At 54.0% G+C, this 25469-nt stretch overlaps 2 protein-coding genes and 1 long non-coding RNA gene across 3 annotated transcripts in view; 2 read left to right on the top strand and 1 right to left on the bottom strand.

Annotated features, from left to right (window-relative positions):
• The first annotated feature begins 799 nt into the window (after positions 1 to 799).
• On the top strand, positions 800 to 3273 carry DLX5 (distal-less homeobox 5). Its single transcript, XM_064166879.1, is given in 4 exon segments — positions 800 to 1267; positions 2459 to 2643; positions 2899 to 3143; positions 3145 to 3273. Coding segments are annotated over 4 exon segments (873 nt in total). The 5' UTR covers positions 800 to 912; the 3' UTR covers positions 3233 to 3273.
• An 8350-nt stretch (positions 3274 to 11623) lies between these two features.
• On the bottom strand, positions 11624 to 16885 carry DLX6 (distal-less homeobox 6). Its single transcript, XM_064166878.1, has 3 exons — positions 15858 to 16885; positions 14584 to 14777; positions 11624 to 12900 (listed from the first exon to the last, which is right to left on the bottom strand). Exons 1-3 carry the CDS (start codon positions 16222 to 16224, stop codon positions 12649 to 12651), a joined length of 813 nt encoding a protein of 270 aa, XP_064022948.1. The 5' UTR covers positions 16225 to 16885; the 3' UTR covers positions 11624 to 12648.
• A 593-nt stretch (positions 16886 to 17478) lies between these two features.
• The window catches only part of LOC135187842 (uncharacterized), a 39760-nt gene continuing 31769 nt past the window's right edge, over positions 17479 to 25469 (top strand). The window contains exon 1 of the long non-coding RNA XR_010307469.1: positions 17479 to 18052. This is a non-coding gene — a long non-coding RNA (uncharacterized LOC135187842). The remainder of the gene's footprint in view (positions 18053 to 25469) is intronic.

Below are 25469 nucleotides of genomic sequence, written 5' to 3' on the forward strand. Positions count from 1 at the left end.
CCACAGCCAGGTGGATGTCACCAGTGCCCCCAGCAGCTCCCACATACCCCACGGCACAGCGTCCTGCCGGGAGCCTTCAGGCCGTGCTCGGGTCTTCAGTGCAGGAAATGATGTAACTACAAATGAAGCTGGCTTTTGGTCCCTGGCTTTTGTGGCTTTATTTTTTGGGGGGGTGGTTTATTTTTTTATTGGGTTTGTTTTGGGGGGTGTTTGTTTGCGGGGGGTTCGGGGGGGGATAATTTACTTTATTTAAGGCGGAGGTCCCAGATGAAGTCGTGTCCCCCCCCGCCGCTCCAAAGAGGGAGGTCGATTAAGAGTAGAATAGACCCAGTTAGACGCGAACGCATCAGCGCTGGCAATCAGGAGCTCCCGGTGCGTCGTGCCCAAGAGGGACCCAACGGTACACCGGGGCTAACCGTGCGGGACACCGGGCTAAGAGGCGGGGAGTCGGGGGGAGGTGGGGGGTGCGGCGAAGCCCTCTTACCTACTGCAAGGGCTGGGGGGAGGTGAGTGGGGGAGCCGGAAACCTCCCTATGGCGACGCTGCAGCTCGGAGAGGGCTGTTGGTATTCGCTTTAAAAGCGCTTGAATGGGACTTCTGCTTTTTTTTTTTTTCTCTTCTTCTTCTTCTTCTTCTTCCTTTTTTTTTTTTTTTAAGCCGAAGCTTTGTTGTGCTAAACTAGTTGGACGAGTTAGGGTGTCGCTGCTCCCGATTGCTCTGGCCAATGGAACCCGATCCACCCTGCTGTGCGTAAGAGCGCAATTAAGGATTTAACCAAGCCTATGCTGAGCCCCAGCCAGCAGTCTGCCGGAGACAGACAGAGCGCCGCAGCCTCCTCCCCCAGACATGTCTGCTTAGACCCCAGCAGCCCCCAGCAGCAGCCAGCCCCAGCCAGCCCGCCGGCTCCCAGCTATGACAGGAGTATTTGACAGAAGGGTCCCCAACATCAGATCCGGCGACTTCCAGGCTCCTTTCCAGACGGCCGCAGCCATGCACCACCCGTCCCAGGAATCTCCCACTTTACCCGAGTCCTCGGCTACGGATTCCGACTACTACAGCCCGGCGGGGGGAGCCCCCCACGGCTACTGCTCGCCTACCTCGGCTTCCTATGGCAAAGCTCTCAACCCTTACCAGTACCAGTACCATGGCATGAATGGATCTGCTGGGAACTATCCTCCCAAAGCCTACGCAGACTACAGCTACGCCAGCCCCTACCACCAGTACAGCGGGGCTTACAACCGCGTACAGAGCTCCTCCAGCCAGCCAGGTGAGAACCGAGGGCCGGGGGCATGGGGGGGGGGATACACACACGCATGGACCTTGCCCTGGTGAGGCTGGAAAAGCGCTCACTGCCCCGTGGACTGCGGGGATGCAGCTTGCCTTGAAGCACAAGGGAAAATAATTGTTATTTTTAAAGCATTATTTTCCTCCCCCCGCTATTAAAAAAAAAATATAAAAGGAAAATAAATTTAAAGGAAAATTAAAGAAATATTGGGGGGAAAGGGCGGAAAACGGTCCAGTTTTCTTGACCAGCTCGTACTGTCTAAACCACAAATCCCTGGACTAGTGCTTTAGAGAAGCAAACTTCGGCCAGATGCCCCTGGGCCCCCACAGCTGCCTCTGTTTTCCTCCCCCCCGCCACTCCCCGCCTGCCCCGCAGGAAGAGGGGGAAAAATAACCGAGCCTTGTTGCGTGTCTCAAAACTCAGGTTGGCGGTGGCAAAGAAAGTTTCCTTCTCCCTGTGCTGGAGGGGCGGGGGAGGAGACTGGGAGGGGGAGCCCAGCAGTGGTGAGGCTGCGAAGCCGGGAGAGTTTTTGACTGGAAGCGCCGCATTTTTAGCGTTTTCTAGTTGCTTCTTTGTAAGCTGCTGTGGAGGGGGAAGAAAAAAAATAAATAAAAGACAAGAGAGGGGCAAAAAAAAAAAAAGAAGGGCAAAAAAATCCAGCCAAACAGCAAGTCTGCAGCCAAGCCAAGCTGCTGAGGCTTGGCTGGGATGAGCGCGGTGGCACTTGGGGACACGCCGGCGGCGGCGGAGGAAGCGGTCGGTGCCCTGTGTCGGTCTCTCCACTCTGGGCCAGCCTTTTCCCAGCAAGGCAGCTATAATGGGGCCAGTTCCCGCGCCGAGCGCACATCTCCTCCGCTGCCTCCCGCGCAGTGTTACGCGACCGGCTCCGTGGAGGATGTCCGGGGCGGGAGGCAGAAGAAGGCCAAGGCCCGGCACGGAAAGAGCAGGGAGCGCGGGGGGGGGGGGCATTTCCCAGCGGGGAGCCGTCGGAGGGAGCCCCGAGGGGAGCCGCGGGGGCCCGTCGGGCCGGCGCCGCTGCCCTGCCCAGCCCGACCCGGCCCGGCCCGCGGGCGGGACGCTGCTGCCGGCGGTGGCACAGGCGGAGCGGAGCGGGGCCGTTCCGCGCCTTAATGTCTGCGTCTGTGTCTCTCTCCCGCCCTTACGCCCGTGCAGAGAAAGAGGTGGCGGAGCCCGAGGTGAGGATGGTGAACGGCAAACCAAAGAAAGTGCGCAAACCCCGCACTATTTATTCCAGCTTCCAGCTGGCCGCCTTGCAGAGGAGGTTCCAGAAGACCCAGTACCTCGCCCTGCCCGAGCGGGCCGAGCTGGCCGCCTCCCTGGGGCTCACGCAGACACAGGTATCTCACTTTGCTCGGTTCGGCTCGGCACGGCTCGGCGCGGCTGGGCAGAGAGCCCCGGGTGCCCCCCGGCGCGGTGGGAAGGGCCGGCTCGGGCCCCGCGGAGGGGCCGGCTCGGGGGCGGTGGGGAGCGGGTCGCTGGCAGCCGCGGAGCACCCGTTTGCCAGGCGGGCATTAATGGTGTCGGTTTGCCTCCCCTCCTTCTCTTCCTCCCTTCTTCCCCTCCCCCCCACCCCCTCCCCGCACTCCTTCTAGGTGAAAATTTGGTTTCAGAATAAAAGATCCAAGATCAAGAAGATCATGAAGAACGGGGAGATGCCCCCGGAGCACAGCCCCAGCTCCAGCGACCCCATGGCCTGCAACTCTCCACAGTCGCCTGCGGTTTGGGAACCTCAGGGCTCATCCCGCTCCCTCAGCCACCATGCCCACGCACACGCTCACCCTCCAAACTCCAACCCGTCCCCTGCATCCAGCTACCTGGAGAGCTCCGCTTCCTGGTACCCCCGCTGCCAACTCCATCAACTCCCACCTCCAACCCCACGGCTCCCTACAGCACCCGTTAGCGCTGGCCTCTGGGACAATTTATTAGAGCCTGACCCTTATTATTTTATTTTTTTAAGTGGTTTTTTTTTGGGGTTGTTTTGTTTTGTTGTTTTTTTAAGGTTGGTTTTGTTTTTTGTTTTGTGGTTTGTTTTTTTTTGGGTTGTTGTTGTTCCTTGGACTCCTGTGTTTTACTGTTAAGGAATAATAACGAAAGGAATGCATTCGGGGAATTTTTAAAAGGGAAAAGAAACAGACAAATGTGTAAAGCTTGTGCATGTAACTTATTGCATTTCAAAGGAACCCACTCTTTTGTTTTGTTTTTTTTTTTATACGGTACGGACTTCTTTTTTTGTTGTTTTGGGTTTTGGGTTTTGTTTTTGTTTTTGTTTTTTGGCTCAGCTGTGGACACTATCAATGGTGCCTTGGAAAAAAAAAAAAAGGAAAGGAAAAAAAAAAGAAAGAAAAAAAAAAAAGAAATCTATGACCTCAACTTTTCCAGAGACTTTTTTTCATTGTTATTTTAACCCTGTAAATAATTGTAGATAGAGGAATTAAACTGTATATTCTGAATAAAATAAAATTATTTCGACCACGAGAAACGTTCCCAAAATACCCCTTCCGTGAGTAAGAGGGAGCAAAACTGGTGATGATGACCATGATGATACCAGTTTGCTTGCAGAAAGTGAGGTAGGGAAGAGGCTTTGGTGTTTGGTGTTGGTTGGGTTTATTTTAAGGGGTCCGATCCTGCGAGTTCGCATTCAGTCGCCGTGCTGCGTCGTGCCGTGTTGGTAGGATCTGACCCTGGTAAGGTTCCCCACGGAAGATGCTCCCTCCCCACTAGCAAAAGGGGTTTTTCCACCACGGCGTACGCCTCGTTGCAGGGCGAGTTAAGCCGAAGCGAAAGCTGCCCATCCTGATGCTAGAAAACAAATCTCTCGCCTTAAGCCGCCCTGAATCCTTTCCTGAGAGCAATTAGCAGTCGAGAGCTGCACACTCCACAGCCCATCAGTCGCCCGTGTGCGCTCGGCTAATTATACAAATTACGTTTCCATCAAAGGGAGCCACTAAATGGGAGAAAAGGATAAAATGAGGGCCCCGCTCCCTTTGCTCCTGCTAAAAAGTCTGCGGCGGCTCTGGCCGGAGAAGGGACTTCGCAGAGGTATTTGTGTTCTGGTGTGTGTTTTTTGGGGGGTTGTTTTGTTTGGGGTTTTTGGGTTTGGTTTGGTTTGATTTTAATCTCTCTCTGCGCTATTTTAGGGGCGGCCAAGCCATCCCTAGCACTGCCCAATGCACCGGTGATGGGGACGGGGACACGGCTTCAGCTCGGCCGCCCACGGAGCACTGTGCTTGGGGCCCTTCTCCCTGCAGAATCCCCAGGTTTTCCTCGGCAGCACCCTGCCCGTGGAGGCCCCACGGCGATACGCGATCCGAGAGGCCTCCTCTGCCGTCACGGGAGGGGAGCAGGGAGCCGCGATGAAAATCCACGGCCGTGCCGGGGGTGGAGGGGAAAGGCGGCTGCAGGGAATGTGACAAAGGCGTCGCTGGAAGGATCCCCCCTTGAAGGACATTCCTCGCTGCCAGCCCGGGGTGGCGGGGAGAGCTCTGGCAGGGTGGGAGGAGAGGCCTGAAAAGGCAGGCTCCTGCCCTGGGGCACACTTACCTGTCTCCAGTCTGCCTCCCCTCCTTCCTTCTCTCTCCGTTCCTGCCTGCCATGTTTTGTGCGTGTGCGTGAGTGCGTGTGCGACTGTGCGTGTTTTCCCCCACACCGCCCCCGGAGAAAGCAGCCCGGGGTTGCTGTTTTGTAACAGGTCGGGGGGGTTGGTAAATGGCTCCCAGTACAATAGACCAGTTTGTTCGGTGAAGCTGCTCCCTGCACGCCGGGGAAGGGTGCGTGGGTGCCGGAGGCAGGTCGGTGGGGGCTGCTGGCGGATGCCCACCCCTACCCGGTTAGCGAGCTGCCCTGCTGCCGTGCCCTCGCCGTTCCCCGTGTCTCCTCAGCGGCTCTGGGGGTCAGTATCCTGCAAGGTTTCAGGAAGATCCTGCTTATTTAGCTCTCAAGGTTTCAGGGACTTTCCGTGACTGGGGAGCTGCTGTAAAGCTCGGCTTTGTCTCTTCTGCTAACTTCCACCCAGTGCAAAAAAAAAAAAAAAAAAAAAGCCCAAACCAAACCAAAACAAACCCACAAGCCTGACCTTTTTATTTCCTTACATTCTTTTCCTCGTTACTCTCCAGGCAGGCATTATTTTTACTTCTTCCCCCCCCCCCCCCCCCCCCCCCCCCCCCAACCTGTAGTAGGAGATTATCCCCTCTCCGAGGGTCCCGTCCCCCTGCAGAAAGGCTTGGACACAAGAGGTGGATGTCTATTTTCCCAGGCCCGTCCACCCACCCTTTTATTTGAGGAGTTGCCGCGGGGCTGTTGGATTCCGGTAACCTGCAGAGCCCAGGGCGCAGAGACAGCTCCGGGCAGGCGGGATGCGGTGGGCGGGATGCGGTGGGCAGGATGCGGGGCAGGGGTGGGAATTCCCACTGCCGGCGCTGCCGGACACCTTGGGCTCTGACACCGCTCCCCATTCCGAGCCAGCCGGCTCAGTTTCCATGCCAATCCCTCTCCTTGATTAATTTCTTCTCCTTTCAGCTCGGGGTAATGTTGGTCAGATCGATGGGAGCCTGGCACCCTTTTCCAGGAGGGAGAGTAGTCAGGCCTGGTGAGGGAGTGACCCTCACCGGGGCTCCTCGTCGTCTCTGCTCTAATGCACACCCACGTTCTACCGCCACCCTCCCCCGTCCCGGCGGAGATGCTCCTGCCCCCCTGGCCCCGTACACGCAGGCAGGCACATCCCGGAGCCTCCCCTGCCTGCGGCCGGAGGGAGTCTGGCCTCTCAGGGCCTCCCCCCTTGCCTCCCCGGGAAAACGATGGGATGAACTGTCTTTTGTCTGCCTCTGGGTTTGGGCTCGGCGGACTGCTGGCTCGGGGCTTTTTTTCCTTCCCCCCACCCTCCCCCGCCCTTCTCTCTTCCCCTCCCTTCTCTTTTCCTGGCGGCCACTTCCATGTGGAGCCGGGGCAGCTCGGGGAGCCGAGAGGAGCCACATTCCTGTGGGTGCCGAGTGGCTCCAGGGCTGAGCCACAGGGCCTGACACACACACAGACACACAGACGCACAGACAGACACACAGACACAGAGCAGCCTGCAGCCCCAGCTGCCCCAGATCGAGAGCTTTTGACACTGCCTACACCCCTGAGGTTCACCCACCCGCAGCAGATCCACACCACTACTCCCAAAAACAGCCCCGCGCTCATCCCCGGATGGGATGCACGCCCACAGGATCTACGTACAGCTGATTGTCCGCCAGTCCCATCTACGGACATCTCTTTTCCCCAAAGAACCCCCCGCTGCTCCCTGCCCGGGCATCTGCGCACCCCCTGGCAGGGAAAAGCCTCTGTCCGGAGGAGCGTTGCCTCCTCCTCCCCGAGCGATTCGGTTTCCCACTCCCTCCTCCCTGGGGAAAAAGAAAAAAAACACCAGCCCCTCCAACCTGTCACCGAGTTAAAGCAGCCCTCTCGTCAAGCGTCCCTGTCGCACTCCGCTGCCTTTGCTGTCCCCCCATCAATTCACGTCCCCCCCTCAACCGGCACCCGCTGCCCGCTCCTCACCGGCAACCCCCGTGTCCCAAACGTGCATGGCACATGTGGCATCGATTAAAGGTTTCTACCACGCAGTTTTGCCACTGACAGACTTTAGGTGGTTCGGTTGTGGATTAGGGAAAGGAGATCTGTTGCTGCAGGGAAGTCAGGACGGGGTGAGAGGGAGAAGTCTCTCTGCTTGCTTTTGGTTGCCTGCAGTAAGGCAATAACCTGTTCCATGGATCAAAACAAAAGGAACGGTGGAGTTTGCTTTAAGCCTCCCTTCCTCTCTCTTCTGTTAGGGACAATCTGTGTTACCTCAATTAAACGTTTCTGCTCTTTGTTCGGTGGTGCGTCTCTTCCCATGCGATTTGGGAGAGTAAAGCAATGGTTTATCAGCCAGGAATAGCGACCTCTCCCCCCCCCCCCAAACACCGACACGCACCCACGCCCGGGTGTCTGCGTAAACACCTTACATGGGCACGACCCTCAAAGCCGGGAGGGAAAACAAAACCAAAACAAACCCCCTCACTCCTAGGACCTCTGGCTTCCTTATTTTCCTTTGGATTCGGGTCCAGGGAGCCAGGCCCGGCCAGAAGCTGCGACAGATCCAACTCTGGGCAGGGAGGAGCCTGAGGCTGGCTCTCCGCTCCACTCCCGTCGCTGCCTGACCCTTGCCAGCCCCGGGGAGGTTGCCCAAACCTCAACCTGGGCATTAGAGCGAGGACCAGCGAGCCTGATCGGGCCAGATCCTGGCTTGGATCCACGCTCCTGCGGAGGCATCGTCCTCCTGCCTTCGGAGGTGGCTCTCTCCATCCCGGAAAATCTTTCCAGTCTCCTCGATATGCACCATATAGAGCGCTTTATAGGGCTCCCAGTGGCCGCAGCCGCTGAACTTTCCTTTACCTTTCTTCATGTTATTTTTTATTCATTCCCTCGGAAAAAAAACGAGCGGATGAAGGCTGCGAGCCGCCCGGCGCGGCTGCAGCCGGGAGAGGCCGGTAAAGACCGGGGCTGTCACCCCTCCTACCCACGGGGCCAGCCGTGAGCGCTGCCTCCCTTCACCGGGACCCTGCCGGTACCTGCTGGCGGGGCAGCAACCGCGCTTTGATGATTTGGCCCATTAAAAATGAAGCAGATTTGTGTATTTGGCGTCCAGGGTTAATAAAAGCTAATCAGGAGTGGAAAGCCAGCTAGCCCGGCGAGTTAACCTCGCTAGCTGCAGGTAGTCCTGTTAGCTAGGCTCTTTTGGTTAATTAATTACAATTGAGTCGGTTCTGTGATAATTTCCTTAAGGACCCCTGAAGGCTGGTCCAGCGAATGAGTGGGAGAGCAGAAGGCCAGGCCGGCTCCGCAGCCTCCCGCAGAGGATGCCCGGCCTTGGCATCTCGCAGCCAGCGTCCCGCATTTCTTCCCCCCCCCCCCCCCTTCTCCTCCCCCCCGCCTCTCTGGTTACCAAGCTCCCAAAGTGACGTGAGAGGAGGCACACGGCGAGAACTAACCCGCTTTTGGGGATGGGTGGGGAGCCCGGGGATCCCTCTTGCTACCGGGGAGAGAGCGGCGGAAAGAGGGGAACTGATGCAGGCGGCAAGCCTCGAGCATCATCCGCTGCCTGCACATCAGGACCGCGCTGGTTTGGGATTCGGACAACGTAAAGCCGCCGACCACTGATTTGCTATTTTCTTAATTCCCGCTCTTCTCATTCCCTGTGAATCAAACAGTCTTTTGTCCTTCAGAGCCTGATTTGATCGCTACCGTTCACATTTCACTTTTGTGGGTTTGGTTGGGTGTTTCCTTCCCCCCCCCCCAAACCCCCCACCCCCACCCCCCTTCCCTATACCATTACTCATTGAGTGCCCCGTGAAATTACAATCGTACATTTTCAACTCAGCAACCCATTTGCAGCGCAAAAAATAGGGTCTAAATAATGGCTGAATTAGCCCTACTGGACAGTTTCAGATGTAACACTCTGTAATAATTATATTGCAGGCTGGATTAGGATGCTATTATCATAATCTGGACGTTTACAATTATCTGTAATTTGCAAAGATGCGCCAGGTCTTGATTACAGCAGGTTTTTTTTTTTATCAAGCTAACCATCACTAAACAGTGACAGTAATAACAGCTAATTTTGCTGGCAATATAAGAGGTGCTGGGGTGTGCAAACAATTTCACACCTGGATGTGCTCACTCAACCAAGAATATAGAGAAAGAGCTTCTGCCCTGAGACTCAGAAAAATATTCTCCACTGCTTCTGTTCAGTGTAGGTTTCTAGACCCCGAGCCTTGCTTAGCAGATTTGTCACAGGGGGTAAGTTTGGGGGCTCGCTTGGGTTTGGGGTCGGTTTGCGACTGCTGCTTTTGCGCATTCCCCCTCGAGACACGCTCTCTCCTTGCTCCTTCCCCCGGTGTCTCGGTCAGTCTTGCGCCGGTGCTTTTTCTCGCGGGGCTCAGCCCCGGTAGCTCTTCATCCCCTTTCCCCCATCCCGTTGCTACCCGGGGCGGCGCGGGGACGGGTGAGGGGTGCGAGGAGCGACGGAGAACCCCGATGCCAGCCCCCTTGGCCAGCCCCGCGATGGAGCGGCAGCAGCGCGGCTTTTCCGCGATGCCCATCCCGGATGCCCCGGGGCTGCGGTGGGCGAGCAGGCGGTGCGGAACCGGAGCTGGCAGCCCGGTGGCGGCAGGTTAGGCGTCTGAGCTGCCGTGGAGGAGCTGCCTCGGCTCCATCCATAGATGACGCTGTTTCAACGGGAGTCTCCCGGGGCTGGCAGCTGCGCGGGTGGGAAGCGGCGGGGCCGCCGCTGCCGGTCTCTCCCCGGGAAGGCCTGCCTCCCGCAGCTTCTCCCGCTCTGCTCAGCTGTCGGCCCTTTGTTTATTGCTATGCTTTATTTGTTTTGTCGCTTACTTGTTTTCTGGGCTTGATTTGAGCCCACCCGCGGGAGAGGAGGGCACGACGCACCCACAGGCTTCCCGCGCCGGTACCCACGCTGCCACCGGCGAGATGCGCAGGCGAGGATGAGCCCCCCGAAAGCTCACGGGAAGCAGCCCTCCCCCCGCTTCTTCCATCCCCCCTTCCCGGGGGCCTACCAGCGGGGCGGGGACCGCCAGCAGCCTTTCTCACTTTGGAGGATGCAGGGAAAGGGTTAAGGCTGCTGCGGGGGGCCGTGGGGGCCGGGACCCGCTCGGTTTTAGCTTGGCTTGGCTCGGCTCACCTCTGCCGGGCTCCTCGGGATGCGGGAATCCCTCACCGGGATGTCCACCACCCTTCTGCGGGGGGGTGGCGTGCAAGGGTGATCCCGCACAGGGGAGCTGCTCTTGGGGGTGTCAATCAGGGGTTTCTGAGAGGTGCCCAGACACACAAACGCTGTTGGTTCAGATGTGTGGTAGCTTTCTCCCCAGTGTCACTTGAATAATTCAGTGAGCCCCACTACCAGCTGTACTTCTGAAGCCTCTTCCATTCTTTTCAGCATTATAATTTTGGTTAATTTTCAATTTTAGGCCCTACGTCTCTGCAATTTGTGTATGAATAACAGAATAATTTTCCTCTTTTGTTTCGCCTTTCCTGTTCCTGAATCTAAATAAAGATGGCTTTTTAGTATTAAAAGTGGAAGAAAATTACAGGTAATTATCTTTGACGGTAAAAACGCTGTAATCAGCGGGCTACATGAAAAATTACTCTAATTATGGCTGCATTTAAGAGAATGGAAAAAAACCTTCTTGTGGATAAAAACCTTAAATTGTCCCCAATGTCTGCTTCAAATTGGATGGCACTGCAGCTGGAGGCTTTGTTCAGAATTGATCCTGGGGAGCTCTGAACCCAAAGTTTCACAGTGGGAAGGGGAAAAAAAGAAAAGAAAACATTTTTCCTAATGTAACAATACGAATGGTAGAAAATGACAAGACTGATCGGTTTTAAACCACTCTGAAGACTGACTGAGCGTGGAAGTTGCTCAAAAAAAAACCCAAAAAACACCCCCCAAAAAACTGGTATATTGGTAAGTAGTCTTTGCTTTGTGTCTAATTATAGTGACTGTCCTTTTGCACGACTGTATGTAGCTGTCATTATACGGAGCACTCTGAGGATCTCTATTGACTTCTGATAAATGGCTCAGTGGTTTCAAGGTTCATAATTTGAAGGATGCCCAGGTCTCTAGCCATTAATTCTCGCAGTATGGGGCACCCAGCTTGGATGAGGAAAGGGATTTTCATTGTCAGTAGTTGCTGTGCTTTCCACAAGCTGGTGAGGCTGGAGCTGGCTGGACAGCAGTGTTGAGTGCTTGGGCATCTCTCAGGGCTTTGCAAAAAAACATTCCTCAGCTTGCATTGTCTGCTCTTGAAAAAAACAAAGGAGGGCGCTTCCTTTCTTAATAATTTGGAGTCTCCGACCTTTGGGAGGAAAGGCAGAGCTCTGAGCTTTGCCTCGGCGAGAAAGCTCAGCTCAGCTGAGCAGCGGAGCAGGGAAATCGCAGCAGAAATGGACGGGCGATCAGAAACTTCTTCTGGGCTTAGCTTTGCGGTCTCCATACCTCCTTAGTCGTCGCCTTAAGGCTAAGCAAACCACCAGCTACACCCCCCGCGCACCCATCCCCCCTCCATCTTTTCTATCTTTGCTCGCGTATCTGTGTGCAGGTAGCGATGTCTGTGCGCGCAGGAAAGGGAGGGGGGCACCGGTCCAGCTGCCTGGGCTAAACTGGGAAGGGGGGCGGGGGGGGGAGGGGGGCGCACCGCGTCCAGCTGCCTGGGCTAAACTAGGTGGGGGGGAGCAGGTCGGGGGAGGTGGGGGTCCGTCTAAGCGGAGAGAAATAGGAGCCAGGCGGGCGTTTTGTGGCTTTTACTCTATATATGAAAGGAGACAAAACCATACAAAGTATATGTACAACTAAAATTCAACAATATATACAGAAAGGTTGCTCGGGGGGAAAGGTCCCTCTTGCTCGGGGGTGGGGGGGGGTGTTGGGGAGGGTGGTGGGGGGTGGGGGGGTGTGAGACTGCGGTCAGGCAGCGCCGAACCTCCCTTCCCCAGCCCGCGGCTGCGGGTGATGCGCGGGTCCGTCGCTCTGTCTTTCCTGCTCGTCTCCGGGAGTAGGTCCGGCTGTGTGCGGGTGTCTGCGGGGCTCTTGGCTGGGCGGATGGTGGTTTCTTCTTCTTGAGCCGCAGCCCATTGCGTTTTGAGAAAGCATGCAGGATTTGCTTCGGGGTAATGTTCTAATCTTACAGTGTGTTTTCATTTGTTTTCATCCAGTTCTCCATTTTTTTCCCCCCTCTTTATTATTTTTTTTTACTATAACTGTTTTTTTTTTTCCAATCCCTTCTTCTCTCTTTTATTATTACTTTAATTTTTTTTTCTTTCCCCAGTCCCGATTTGGTAAATAAAAAATGAAGGAGCTTTGACTAGTCTCTCTTTCATCATGTAATGTCTTTAGCTCGTTAAACAAGTAAAAACGGCTGCCATGGTAGGTTCAGGTTCTTCTTGTGGGCAAAGTCTGCCAAAAAAAAAAAAAAAGGTTGTTTTGACGTATACTCCACAGAGAAAGAGGCTGGTGCCTTGGAGTCCGAGGGAAAATATCCTAAAGAGAAGTGTCTTCTGTGCGCCAGAATGAAAATTGTGTCTTTCTGTTCAAGATCAATCGCTGAGGTTACTTTAAAAAAAAAAAAAAAAGAAAAAGAAAGAAAGAAAAGGAAAAAAAGAACCAAAATAAAATCAAATAAAGCCACTCTGTCTCTTTGCCGCATCTACAAGTTCACACAGAGCCTGGTAGCTGGCACGGCTTGGCAAAGCAGGGGAACTTTTTTGCCATGTCGAGACGAGGCGTTCTTGGGAGAGTGTTTCTCTTGGACAATTCACATCATTTGTGGTCTCTGCATTGTGTCTTGATGTGGAGAAGAATACCAGTGAGAATAGCCAGGCATGTAGCTGTTGGGAGGCATATTGACTCCCTTGGCAGAAGCTGAAACGTCCCAGACTGGAGGCAGAGCCGGAGAGCGAGGGGAGAGGGCAGCGGAGCCGGGCAGAGGGTCACTCTCATGGGGGTTGCTGCCCTGCTTCAGCAGCTTCTTGAATTTGGAGCGCTTGTTCTGAAACCAGATCTTCACCTGTAAACCAAAACGGAGCAGATATTAGGCTGCCGTCAGCACTCAGGGCTTTGCTCTAGAGAAGGTCTTGGAGAGCCCACACCGAGTCGGATGTGGAGCTGGGGATGGGGAGAGGGGAAAGTGGGTGAGCTGCTGGATGCAGCTGGAGAGAAGAGGAGAAGCAGAGCGGAGCTGGAAGCGAGTTTTAACCTGGAACGTTATTTTCCCTGGGCAGGCCAGATTGGTGGAGCTGAAGCCGAGCCCACGCTCTGAGCTCTCCTCTTTTAGAGCCTCTTTCAGAATTTTGGAGGTCATTTGATCGTTTGGGCAAACTGTTGTCAAACATGGGCAATCATATGATTTTATGCCAGGAAGCAGGAGCCAATAGACAAAGTGCATCTTACAAAGAAAAGATGCACGATCAAGCGGTCCTTGCTGATGTGACAGGGGAGGAGGCAGCGCGGAAGCAGGATTATGGCTTTATTTTAAAAGTTGTTTTTAAAGAGAGGAGGATTCTCTTCTTTCAGCGAGTAATCTGTTGTCAAGGTCGCTTTGGGTCTCATCCTGCTCCTAATCCAGCAAAACTCCCGAGGAGAGACGAGATGTGCAAGGATCGGGCCCGCTCTGGCAGATCAGATTTGTTATTAGAACTGATATATACACGCATATCTCTTAAAGCCAAGCGAACAAAGAAAACAACTCCCACGCGTGTCTTTGACCTCGCACACTCTGCAGACGTAACGTTTAGGGTTTCTCTAGCTGCACGCCGAGGATCGGGCCCCTAAAACCAAATAATACATCTAGGCGTGCGAGGAGGTGAGACAGCAGCGAGAGAGAAGGTGCATGCTGAGGGCACAAAAAAAAAATCCCATTTGGAAAATCATCAGGTCTGTTCCCGTGATTAATGTTTGCTGAGTACTAAAAAATCGCTGGCTGGAAGCGACTGCTTATCAATGGCAATGATAAAACCCTGAAGTCATTTGTTTAAGCTCATAAATTCGCATGATTACATTTCGCCCGAATTGATCCCATCTATCCGCGCACTTCTCCGCAAACCCCAGCCTGGGAAGCCTGTAAATGCCTGATGTGTCTTTCAAGCTTAAATTAGCAGAATGGCACAGCTACTCCAACCACACTTAACTATGGCTTAACCTGCTATAATTTTGTACACGGCTGGCTTTGATCTTCAGATCTATTATCACCTTCCCTACATTTTGCCCAAGGGTAACCACCGCATTTGCGTTACTCATCCAGGGTGAATTAACTATTGATTTTACAGGTATTTCCCAACGTGTTCCTGCTTCCCCTCTACCTATAGGTTGCTACGAGGCAGCTTTGCTGTGCTTTTAGGTCTACCTCAGGCCCAGCCAGCCCTTTCCCTTCCCTTTGCTTTGTTCTCCTTTTCACAGCTGGGCAACTGCATCTCGGTGCTGGAATTATCCGAGAATAAAGGCAATTTTAAAACGTTCTGTATGGCATCACAAGGGAGCGTTCGCTCGCCAGAAGGCTGAGGGAAGGTGGCATTCGTCTCCTTCTGCGGTAGCCCGGTCTCTTGTCGCGCGTTAGACAGAGAGATGGGGGACCGTGTGCGTTAACTCTGCCACCGCTCCCGCGCAGAGGCCAAAACGCGTAAGGAGCATCCTACTTCTCTTGGCCTTCATTGCTCGAGTAGGATTTCGGAGATTTGGGGTTCCCAGTAATTACCTGTGTCTGGGTAAGTCCTAATGAAGCTGCCAGCTCAGCTCTCTCTGGAAGTGCCAGGTATTGAGTCTGCTGAAAGCGATGATTTAAAGCCTGGAGTTGTAGACTAGAGTAAATGGTTCGAGGCTTCCGAATCTTTTTCCCTTTTCCATTGAATCTGATTTCACCGTTTTCAATCACTGTGGTTTTTTGCTGATCTGCAAGCAAAACAAGGCAGCTGAAACATCACCCTCCTTAGGTCTTTACCGCGGGTATTTTGGCTGCCATGGCTCCCCCCCTTCCCCCCCTCCCCCAAAAAAAAACCAACAAACCAAAACAAAACAAAAACCCAAACCCAGCAGCTTGCCCCTGTGCCAGTTCTATACCATTGCTGGCTCCTGCTCCTCAAAGGACACCCCACGACACACGTTGCTGCGTGGGAGCTACTGGGAGGAAAAAACCCAACTGTCCGAGTACAGTGGGCACGCTGCCTTTCCTCCAGGCGGGGGGAGGGCATAATAATAATGATTATTGTTATTTTAACATTAAAATCAAGCGCATCCCTGGCTCCCTGAAGGGATGCCTGCTTGCAGGGCCATCCGGGTTTTACCCAGCTGACTGACTTCGCGTCGCCAGTTTGGTGGGCATTGAGTCACCGGTCCGAGACTTTTAACAATGCTTTTACCCCAACATATACATCCCCCTCCCCACCATTCCATTCCTCCCCCCCCCCCCGTGCCCCTCCGGATGAATACATACAAACGAGCGGCTCCCTGTGGGAAAAAGAAAAAGGGGGGGAAAAGAATAAAGTACAAAAATAAATAAATAAAATAAATACATAAATCAGCTGTCCCCCGAGCTGAATGAGAGCCGCTCGCCTGGAAACTTTCACTCCTCAGGTGTTAGCAGGAATTTTGCCTAGAGCCGGTGCCACCGTAACAAAGGAGCGCCGAGAGCAGCCCCCTGCCCGCAACCGGGGAGGCGCCGATGCCCGGCACCGTGGTCCCACCGGCGTTTGGGGGGATGGAGGTGGGGGGAGGAACGGCGGCCCCAGCACAGCGTACCGGGAGCTGTAGGCCCTCGGAGGGGCTGCGGGAACGAGCAACACTCCTCCACAGTGCTTTTTCATCCCGCGCACCCCAAGGCCGGCATCTCCTTTGGGGAGAAGCGGGGGGCAGGGAGAGGGAATGGCTCTGTAAATGGCCAAGGGTGAGCGGGGAAGAGGCCCCGGGAATGCATGGAGGCAGAGAGAGGAGAGAAGCTGGCAGCGGGTTAGGGAAGCGGTGTAGCCGGCTCACCTGCATCGTCCGCCCGCGTCTGGCTGGCCGCGCTGCTGCTGTGGTAGGACTGGAGGTAAGGGCTGTGCTGCGAGTGGCTCACGTAGGGGTAGGCGGCCAGCGAGCGGTGGTTGTAGGAGCCGGCGGAGCCGGAGTAGGGCGAGCTGTGATGGTGGTGCTGGTGGTGCGGGTGGGAGCCGGCGGCGGAGTGCAGGCAGTGCAGCGGGTAGTGGGCGCCGGCCATGGCCGGCGAGCTCTGCTGCGAGTGGGGCGGCGGCGGCGGCGGTGGCTGCGGCGGTGGCGGCTGCTGCTGCCCGAACTCCATGAAGGCGGATTTGGAGGAGTCTTGCGCGTCCAGCCCGTCAGCCATCGTAGTCATGGTCATCATCAAAGTTTGGGAGGGAGAGCGCGGCGCTCCCCGGCTCGCCCCCCGCGCTCTGCCTCCTCTCTGCCCAGCCACCGCCGCTCCCCTTACCCGCCGCGGCACCGCTGGAGAGGCGGCGGTGATTTAATTTAATTTCTTTTCTTTTTTTTTTTTTTTTCCTTTTTTTTTTTTCCCCTCTCCTTTTTTTTTTCTTCTTCTTTTCCGCCTTTTTTTTTTTTTTTATCCTCTTCCCCCCCCCCTTCCTCTCCAAGGAGCCGTTGTGCGAGGGGCCTCGTTCACTGAGGGAGGGGAGGAAGGGGAGGGCGGTGTGCGGGGTGTGTGGAAGGGGGAGGGCGGGCTACTCCCGGCGCTTTTTTGCGCCGCTCTTTTCCTTCATCCCCCCTCCTCCTCCTCCTCCTCCTCGGCGTCGTGGGGTGGGTTGTTGGGGTGGGTTTTTTTTTTGGTTGTGGGTTTTGTTGGGTTTTGTTGTTTTCTTTTTCCCGCGGGGGGGGGGGGGGAGTTTGGAAGGCCGGGCGTGGAGAGTGGGGAGGAGGGGGGGGGGGGGGTGGGAGTTAAGGTGGGAGCCGGCAAAGTTGGGGCTCCGGCGCTTCGACTTGAAGGGCAGGGACGCGCACAAGTCGAATGCTTCGTCTCCGAAGGGCAGAGCCTCCCTCATTGGTCACTCAACCCCCTGACGTCACCGCCCCGCCGCGCCGGCAGCGCGCGCTCGCCCGCGCCCGTCCCCCTCCCTCTTTCTCCCCACCCCCCCCCTCCCATCACCTCTTTTCCCCACCCCCCTCACACCCCACGCTTACCCCCCCTACACCCCTCAAATCACGTATCTCCCCCACACACATCGCACGACCCCCTCCATCCATCTCTCCATCCCTTCATCCCTCCACCCCTCCATCCCTTCATCCCTCCATACATCCATCTCTCCATCCATCCTTTACCTTTCTCCCCCCTACCTCCCCCCACCCCCCAAAGCCTTGCGCGGTATTTTCGAGGCGCAGCGCGTTTTTCCCCCGCCGACGGCAGCGGCAGCGGCTCCCGTAATCGCTTTCAAATATATGCAAATGGCTACGTGCGGTTGGCGGTTTTGGCAAAAGCTTGATTAGGATATAAACGACCCCAAGGATTAAAAAAAAAATAATAATAAAAAGAAAAAAAAAAAGGAGAAAAAAAAAAAGTGCCAGCTCCCTAAATTTGTCTCGAGATTACAATTCCAGTTGATTTTATTTTATTGTCAACATTGTTAATGATAAAAATAGAGTCGTTTTACAGTTATTTTACTTTCTGGAAGGAGGCAATTAGACTTCTAATCAGGAATACACAAAAATCTCCCATGATTAACTGCAGTACTTTGTTCAAATTGCTGCTATAAAATTCAGAACAATTTGCCTGTAATGATTATGGACTGGGTTTATTTTGGGAGGTGGAATAAAAGTGGATATAGCATAAATTATCCTCTAATTATACACCAGTGTCGCCTCAATTATCCTCTTATCAAAATGGTTGTCTAACTGCCGCATTTAGTTTCAATTCTCTCCTTTTTTCTATAAAAAGAACTTCATACCTTGTTATTATTAATCCATTTATTATTTGCAAGGGGATTTATATCCGAACATCCAGGTGGTATTACCACTTCTCTTTCAAAGATGGACTAGGGAAAGACATTAAGTTTGATCCAGCACGGCGGAGGATCTCTCTCTCCTCTCTCTCTCCTCTCTCTCTCTCTCTCTCTCTCATCCTCTCTTCTTTTTTTTTTTTTTTTCCCCTTTCCCTCGCTTAAATCTCCTCGCGTCCAGCTAAGCATGAACTCCAGAGACAGACCCCTCCGGAGAGGACTGAGGTAGGAAAGGACCCGGCGGAATTCGCTAAGCCTAGAGAAATCTCAAAGTTGCTCTAAATGGGGAAACGGGCTGGAGGCTTCGGGCTTTGAAAACCACCAGCAGCAGCCGCTTGCAAAATCCCGCACAGCCCAGAGACATCCCCAGACCAAGCAGAGGTCCTGACACTGCCTCTCACGGTGACATTGCCTGAGGACCGGTTTCTAGATCTTCCAGATTTGGATTTAATTTGTTTTGTTCCCCATTATTATTATTAACGTGTTGCTTTTGGAAATAGTTAGAGGGATCTTGGGTTTGTTTCTCGGATTTATTCCCCCACCCCTCCCTTTTCCCTTTCTTCATTTGTTTTTGAGATTTGTTTCCTCACGGCTCTAGCAAACCTGGGAAGGAGAGGGGTGCGAGCCCCCTCTTTGCGCCTTCCTTGGGGGTTGGGGGAGGAAAGGGGGACGCGAAGCGATGCTCGATCGGTAGCAGGGCATAACCCGTGGTCTCTCGGCTGCTGTAGTTCAGCTGATTTATTTCAGTGTGGGTGTCTTATTTCGCGGGTGGCTGAGATGTTCTGTGCCCCCTTTCCCACCCTCCCATGGCTATTGCACTTCTTGAGCCCTTGGAGTCGGTTCAGTAACTCTGAATGCAGTTGTAAGTGTCTTGCCTTGTTCTCCTCCTGCTTTTAACAAGAGTTCCACTTTAACACGCGAAAGGGTAACCCGATCCAGGCGTTTACACACCTACAATGAATAAAAATATAGAGAAAGGGGAAAAGAAGGGAAAGAATTCCTACCGGGACTCTTTATTCATAGGTGTAGGTAATGTACTCCATAGGAACAGGTACATTTGGCAGTTTTATTGCTTTATACCCTCCAGCTCGCTGTTAACATCACGAAGGCGTTGGGTTTTTTTCTTTCCGCAGGTGCACATACTAGCATTTTCTCCAGCAGCGAGAGCATGCATAACAAAAGGTGTCAGAAAGGGGGCTGGGGAGTTGTTTGCAACACGTTGCTATCTTATTTCGACATAATTCCTGCCGCATAATGCATGCTAAAGCGGGAACTGAGGGGGAAAGTTGAGTAGGGAGAGGAGGCAGGTTTGAAATGATACCTATGTGCCTCCTTGGAAAAGGGGATAAGGCAGTGAGATAAAAAGGGTAGGAAGAGGCAAGGAGAATCTGGAGAAGCTGCTCCCTTCGAGCAACCGGAGTTGCATGTTGATCTGAGGGATGAGATGTGATGCGGCTCCGGGAGCAGGCTGGGGCAGCGGTAGGGGTTACCCGGTGGGCACCGAGGGTCGGGTTGGGGAGGGATGCAGAGGGCACCTGGCGATGCTTTTTGCCCGCGGTTCTCAGGCATCTTTCGTCTGTCGTCAGGACAGTTGAGTCCATCCAGCCTCACACCGATAATTTCCCCCAATTTAATTAGGCAAATCTCCCAGTATGGAGCTGCCGGTGATTGGTCGATGTTAATGACTCGGCTGTAAGGAGTCACGCTGCTTGTCAATATTTATTGTTGTCTCTTTTTCTTTTTTCTCCCTCTCCCCCACCCCCTCCTCATCCCCCTTTTCCCCGTGGCCTCTGGCATGAAGGATCCGCGCCTGCGGGGAAGGGGAGCGTGGCGTATCCAGGGCACGGCGGGTGGCAGGGCAGGGCTGCGCAGTTTGGCACGGCCTGGCTTGGTACAGCATGGCACGGCATAGCGGCATAGCGGCATAGCAGGGTTCCACTGATTGCTCCAAGGAGCTGTCCCGCATCCAGTCGTCCCGTCAACCTACCCATCCCCCAATCATGCGCATAGAGGGCAAAGGGGGCCGAGGGCAGAGAAGGTGTGCAATGAGGGCGCTAACAGTGCCCCGGTAGAGATGGCAGCTGCAAGGGTATTCCTTCTTCGAGAGACAGGCAGGTCCCGGGCCCGTCGGGAGCTGGGAGTGCTGGAGACGCTGGGGCAGCCGGCAGGTCCCTGCCCGCCTCTGCCAGGTACTGGTTCTCCCTGGTGTTACGGAGCCGAGCTTCGTTAGTGGGCTCCTGTTAAAGAAACGAGAACTGAACCAGCAGCTCTGGACGCATTGGAGCATGGGGTGCTCATTTACAGGGTGGGTGACCGATGAAAAGGAGAGGGAGAGCGACTATTCCGCACCTCCTCGTCCCCATTGCACTGATACCTCCGAGCGAGCGGGCAGGCAGCAGCCACACATGGGACGCGGACCGGCGGGGGAGGGAGCCCAAAGTGGGAGCCGCCTTACCTCGACCGAGCACTGTGGGAGCTGTGAGGGGCCAGGCGAGTCAGTAGCCGGGTTCGCTTGGGCATGGTGCGAGTTAGGGAGAGGCTGGGAACTGCTCTGGGTGGGGGGTCACCCCCCCACCCCCTCCATACGCTTGGTCCCCGGGAAAGAGCAGCAGGAGCTCACGCCCCCCTGCACGGATTCTGCACTCCTTCCTCAGCCCAACCCGATCCCCTCGGAGTAAGAGGCTGCAGCCTTGGCCTGGGGCAATAGGAATGCTCTCTGCGCCTTACTCCGCGCATCGCCGGCCAGGCTTCTCTCTTCCCTCACCTTCCGGGTTCACCTTCCCTGGGGATGCGGTCCGCTCTCCTGGAGGGCAAAGAGGATTTTCCCCCCAAGACAAGGATTTGGGCCAGTCCTTCTCCCGAGGCTGCACGGCTGCACACACACACCCCCCCACACACACCCCCCGTCCCGTCCCCCCATTCCCCCCCGCCCCTCTCCTCGCCCCAGTGACGGGCAGAGAGCATGGCACCGGGTTCCCCGTGTCCCGGGACTGGGTGACTTCGTGCTCCTGGTCCTCCGTGTCACCTTAAACCGCATCTCTTTAATGATATTTGATGGGTAGTAGTTTCAAAAGACCAAGGCGTTGTGTGTGTGTGTGCGCGGTTTAAAGTCACATTCGTGAGTCGAAAGATGTCACACAGCAGACACAACAGTTGGAAGGAGCTGACTAACAACAGGAAACGGGGTTCTATTTTTAGGGTATAATAGGAAGTTAATGTAAGCGGCCAGAGGCTTCCTATATGCCTCCGAGCACCTTCTGTTCCATTCATTCATTCATTCATACGTTCAACAATAACAACAGGGAAAAACAAGCATTCCCGTTCCGCTCCTCATCCCCTCCTTCCCGGGAAGTCCTGCTCTGGTGTTGTCAGTGGTGGGGGTCCCTCTTTGGGGTTGTTTGGCTTGTTTGTTGGCTTGGGAGGGGGGAGTGCGTGTGGGGGTTGTGGTAGCTGCTGGTGTTCCTCAGGCGAGGCTCCTCCAAGATGCTTTCCTTAGGGGGGCTGAAAGAGTGAGCAGGGGCTGAGAGTTACTCGCTGGGAGTAGATATCTCCCCTTCTCAATTCACACCAGAGTCTCGGAGGATGTTTTCCGTCCCAGCGCAGGCAGAAGGGAAGGTCTGAGAGAAGCTAGTTTCAGGAATGATGTTAGGATATGTGTTTTCCAGCACGAAGCGGATCTTGGAACAGGATTTTCAAAAGGGGCAGAGAAATGTTGAGTGGGACAGGCAAAAAAAAAGGTTCCTGCGGGATCCCTTGGGTTTTTAGTAACAGAGTGCAACCCACAAAGCAACCGAAAGGCACTCGGGAAAGAGTGCGGGTCTTATACAGACCGATGTGGGGGAAATCTGGAGAGAAGTGGAAAGCTGGACGATATTCCAGCTGGCAGCGATCTGCTCCAGATGCATTTTTGCGGGGAGGCTCTCACCGCAGAGACATGGGACTTTTTCCCGGCGGCTCACACCAAACTCGGATGCCCGGCCCTGCACGGCGTGGCACGGCTCTGCCCGCGTTATTCGCAGCTCCCACAGAAGCTACAGCAAAGTGTCTCTCCTGGCGTTTGCCGATGACATATCTTTTTTTCCCTTTCTTTCTCGGTCTCTCCATCCTGTTTCCTCTCCCCCTCCCCCCCCCCCAAAACACACATGGCCTCCTCTCTTTCTGCCAGCATGTCATATTGCCATCGTTTTAATAGCAGCTGAGTGGTGAGCAAAGACTCCCGCAAAAGGAGGTCACCTCCTCAAGCTGGAAGCGAGCCATTTTAAGGAGAGAGTGGGGAATTTGAGCGCTGTCAGGGCGAGAGCAAGCGCAAAGCAGAGGCTCCTCTGGATTTCAAGCCACTGACAGTAGAACAGACAGGCAGGCGTCAATGGCTTGCCATACCCGAGTGTGAAGAAAGTGGCAGGGGGGCTGAGGGGAGGTAAAAACCCCAGCCCAGCCCCGCAGATGGATCACACACGCCGCTCTCTATATTGTAGCTTGGGTCAAAATAATAGGAGTCAGAAGGGGAAAGATCCAGAGGGAACCAGCCACTGTCTCTTGTACAGATTTGTAGCGAAGCCCTCGCTGTAATTAAAACCTTACAGCCAGATTCATTCAACGTGTGGCTCTGCAGAGGGTCGGCGATTGGGGCTTACTTGTTTGGTTAAGGTTTTGTGGTGTTGTTGTCGTCGGGTGCGGTGTCCCTGGTGCGGTGTTGTGTGTATAGTGGGGGTGGATATCTGCTTTAAAATGGAATTAGGCTTCAGGCGAGTGGATGCTCGGCTGGGGAACGGGACCTCCGTGGAGGTGGCCTCTCCCCACACCTAGCCAGGTGTTCACCCACACCTCTCGAATACAACCCCCCAGGGACAGGGTTCTCCCCGGTTTGTGGGATCCCCCGGACAGCGGGTGGGGGATCTCCCGGACAGCCCCCTCCTCGTCAGGGAGCCTGACGTGGGAGCGGTGCGGGGGGGACGGTCCCCTTCGCTGTCGGGAGGAGCATCCCCGAATGCAGCCGCGGGTTTGCAGAGCTCATCCTGTGTGTGAAGAAGAATCATACAATTCCTGTTGGCAGGAATCCCCCGCCCGCTCGGGTGCTGCTGGAATAGAGACGTGGATTTTAAGAGGAGAATTTTGTTGCTTTGTTTTCTTTTCAAATGAAAAGGGGAAAACAACAACAACAACAACACACAACACAAACAAAACCAGACCAAATCAAACCCCAACGACACCCAAACCGAAACAAAACAACAAAACAAAACACCAAAAACCCAAAACAACAATTTAAAGCCCACTTCTTCTGGCAAAAGAAGACGACGCCATCCGATGAAACAAAACCCAACAATAACAAAAAACCCAAACCCCCAAAACCACTGCTCCTAAATGCCCCTTTTGGAAGGGCTCAGAAGCGAGTGGAAACTCGAGGCTCTTTGAAGGCAGTAAAGAAGCTGCAATTTCTCCTGCGGCCGGTTTCTGCCCACGGCTCCCCACGGCCACTCAGGTCCTGTCTCGGTGCCACCCGGGAGAACGTATAACCCCGTCTGCGGTCGGGAATCCTCGGACTCCGGGGAGCGAGAGCAGAGGCTTTAATTGCTGCAAAGGAGCGCGATGTCCTCTCTCTTCGAGTCTGTTTCGTTTATTTTTAGTACGCTTGAAATGCCTCCACATTTCCCTTGTCGAGATCAGTGCAATTATTTACTTTACCTTTAGGGATGCATTTACCCGAGCGCGGAATGGAAAGGTAGTAAACAGTGGGCAAAGTCAATGCAGTTATTGAGGTTTATTTAATAGGAAAAGAAGTAAATATCTCGGCTTTACTTGTTTCTTCGGGCAGCCTCGTTATCTAGAGTACTTTGAGAGGAGAGTTCCTCACTCATTCCCTTGTAATGAGATTGCTTTATATGTTTATCTCGTATCTGTATCTAGCTACAGTCTCTTTTGTCAGGGTCTCAACGGACTATAAAAATAAACCTAAAAGTTAATTTAGAAAGGTAATCCGGAGGGATCCATTATCTGATCTTTCTATAGAAACTCATCTAGGCGAGGTCTCGTATCTGAGAGCTTAAAAAGAAACAGACAGAGCATCGCCTCCAGCAACGTGAATTCCGCCTGCATCCACCGTCCGGAGCGGGAAAGCTCTTGACACCGAGCGAGATTTCACTGGCGGAGTGAAACTGCTTTGCCCGCTGAACTGGTCCCACTCTCATCAGGATGATAGCCTCTGCTTCCACCTCGACACATTTTTATTATTATTATTATTATTTTATTTTATTCTGTTTTTCCCGAGAGGGCAGATCGCCACCTTTCTCCACCTGTTTGTCCTGACCCCTCTCCCCCACCCCGAGCATCTTTCGCAGAGCATAAAAGCCAGAGGAATGGATGGAGTGGGGGGAAGGCGGTTAAGAGCACATTAGGTATCTGCAGCGTGAGACGCGAGAGGTATCCCGGGGTTCTGACAGCTGGATCTGAAACAAATCAGATCTGGATTAACTTGCCTGTTTTGTGAATTGTCTGCATTTGAGCAAGCAGCCCTCACCCACTCCGCTTCTGGCAGGTTTTGTTACACGTGCCTCTATAAATATATTATCCCAACCCTCTTTCCTCGTTGGAGCGCCCAGTTCCACAAAACAGAAACCAGAACGAGGAGAAGCGATTTTCTTTTTTAAATGAAGACATTTATAAGTAACCTAATTTCGTATTGTGGAAGTAAATTTCATGCTAGGATATATTTTGCACAACATGTAATCTTTTAGAGCCGGAAGACATTTAATTAAAGCCATATTCGGAGAAGTACAGCTTCAAAGCAGTTTGTACGACCACATACCTCATTCATATTCAGGATCCGTCGGAGAATTCATATTGTTTTAATGTGGGACATCGCCTTTACGGCACAACTCTGCGAGGCCTGAGCAGTAGGAGATAAAACACAAAGAGAAGCAGGCAAGGGCCAGCACAGGGTGCTTCACTAGGCACAGAAGTGAAGCAGGAGGCAAAGAGGAATGGTGCCCTTCCAGCACCATGCCTAGGTGGGGTTGAACTTTTGGTGGCATTGGTGCCATTTGACCCCAAAAGGCATTTTCTGTTCAAAATTCTGTCCTATCTCCTCCTACTTGGCTGTTCGATTATTCGAGTGACGATCAAAGACACCCGAAGAAATCGGGGTGCAGGAGGGGAACAGCCCAACCCCGAGGAGGGCACGGAGCTCCCTGCTGACTCTCAGGTCGCCGTCCCGCCTGCTCCCGGCCCTTCCCGCCTACGCCGGTGGCACATTCGCTCTTTCCTTGAAATGACTGGCAAAAACTGCCTCGAATTCGGTGCGAGTCGGACAAGAACCCCCCTCTCACTCTCTCTCTCACACACACACACTGATTCTTTCTACGGTAACTTTTGTCTAAGCTGCTGCTTGCTCCCTCCAGCCTTTCCTCCCACCATTCCCGCTTATATTTTGGGAAGCTGAGGGGGACGACGACACTTTTGCGCTCCAGGGTCCTGTTTTCTTCTTCACTAAAGAGATGGCAAAGGCGAGGGGAAAAGCTAAGCGAAATAAATCGAAAGCAATTCCCCCCCCGCCCCCCATCCGTCCAGAGGCAAAATAAGCCCGCAGCAAAATCACCCACCCCCCACCTCTCTCCCTGCTCCGCCTCGTCGCTGCTTCGTTTCAGAG

Source organism: Pogoniulus pusillus, chromosome 28 (genome assembly GCF_015220805.1).
Source record: "Pogoniulus pusillus isolate bPogPus1 chromosome 28, bPogPus1.pri, whole genome shotgun sequence".
Classification (NCBI taxonomy): Eukaryota; Metazoa; Chordata; class Aves; order Piciformes; family Lybiidae; genus Pogoniulus; species Pogoniulus pusillus.

Coding starts and splice junctions, on each gene's coding strand:
- DLX6 (XM_064166878.1), bottom strand. CDS start 16,224: ATGATGACCATGACTACGATGGCTGACGGGCTGGACGCGCAAGACTCC. Junction 14,778..15,857: donor GACGCGGGCGGACGATGCAG/GTGAGCCGGCTA, acceptor TTTTGCTTGCAG/ATCAGCAAAAAACCACAGTG. Junction 12,901..14,583: donor TAGGACTTACCCAGACACAG/GTAATTACTGGG, acceptor TTTGGTTTACAG/GTGAAGATCTGGTTTCAGAA.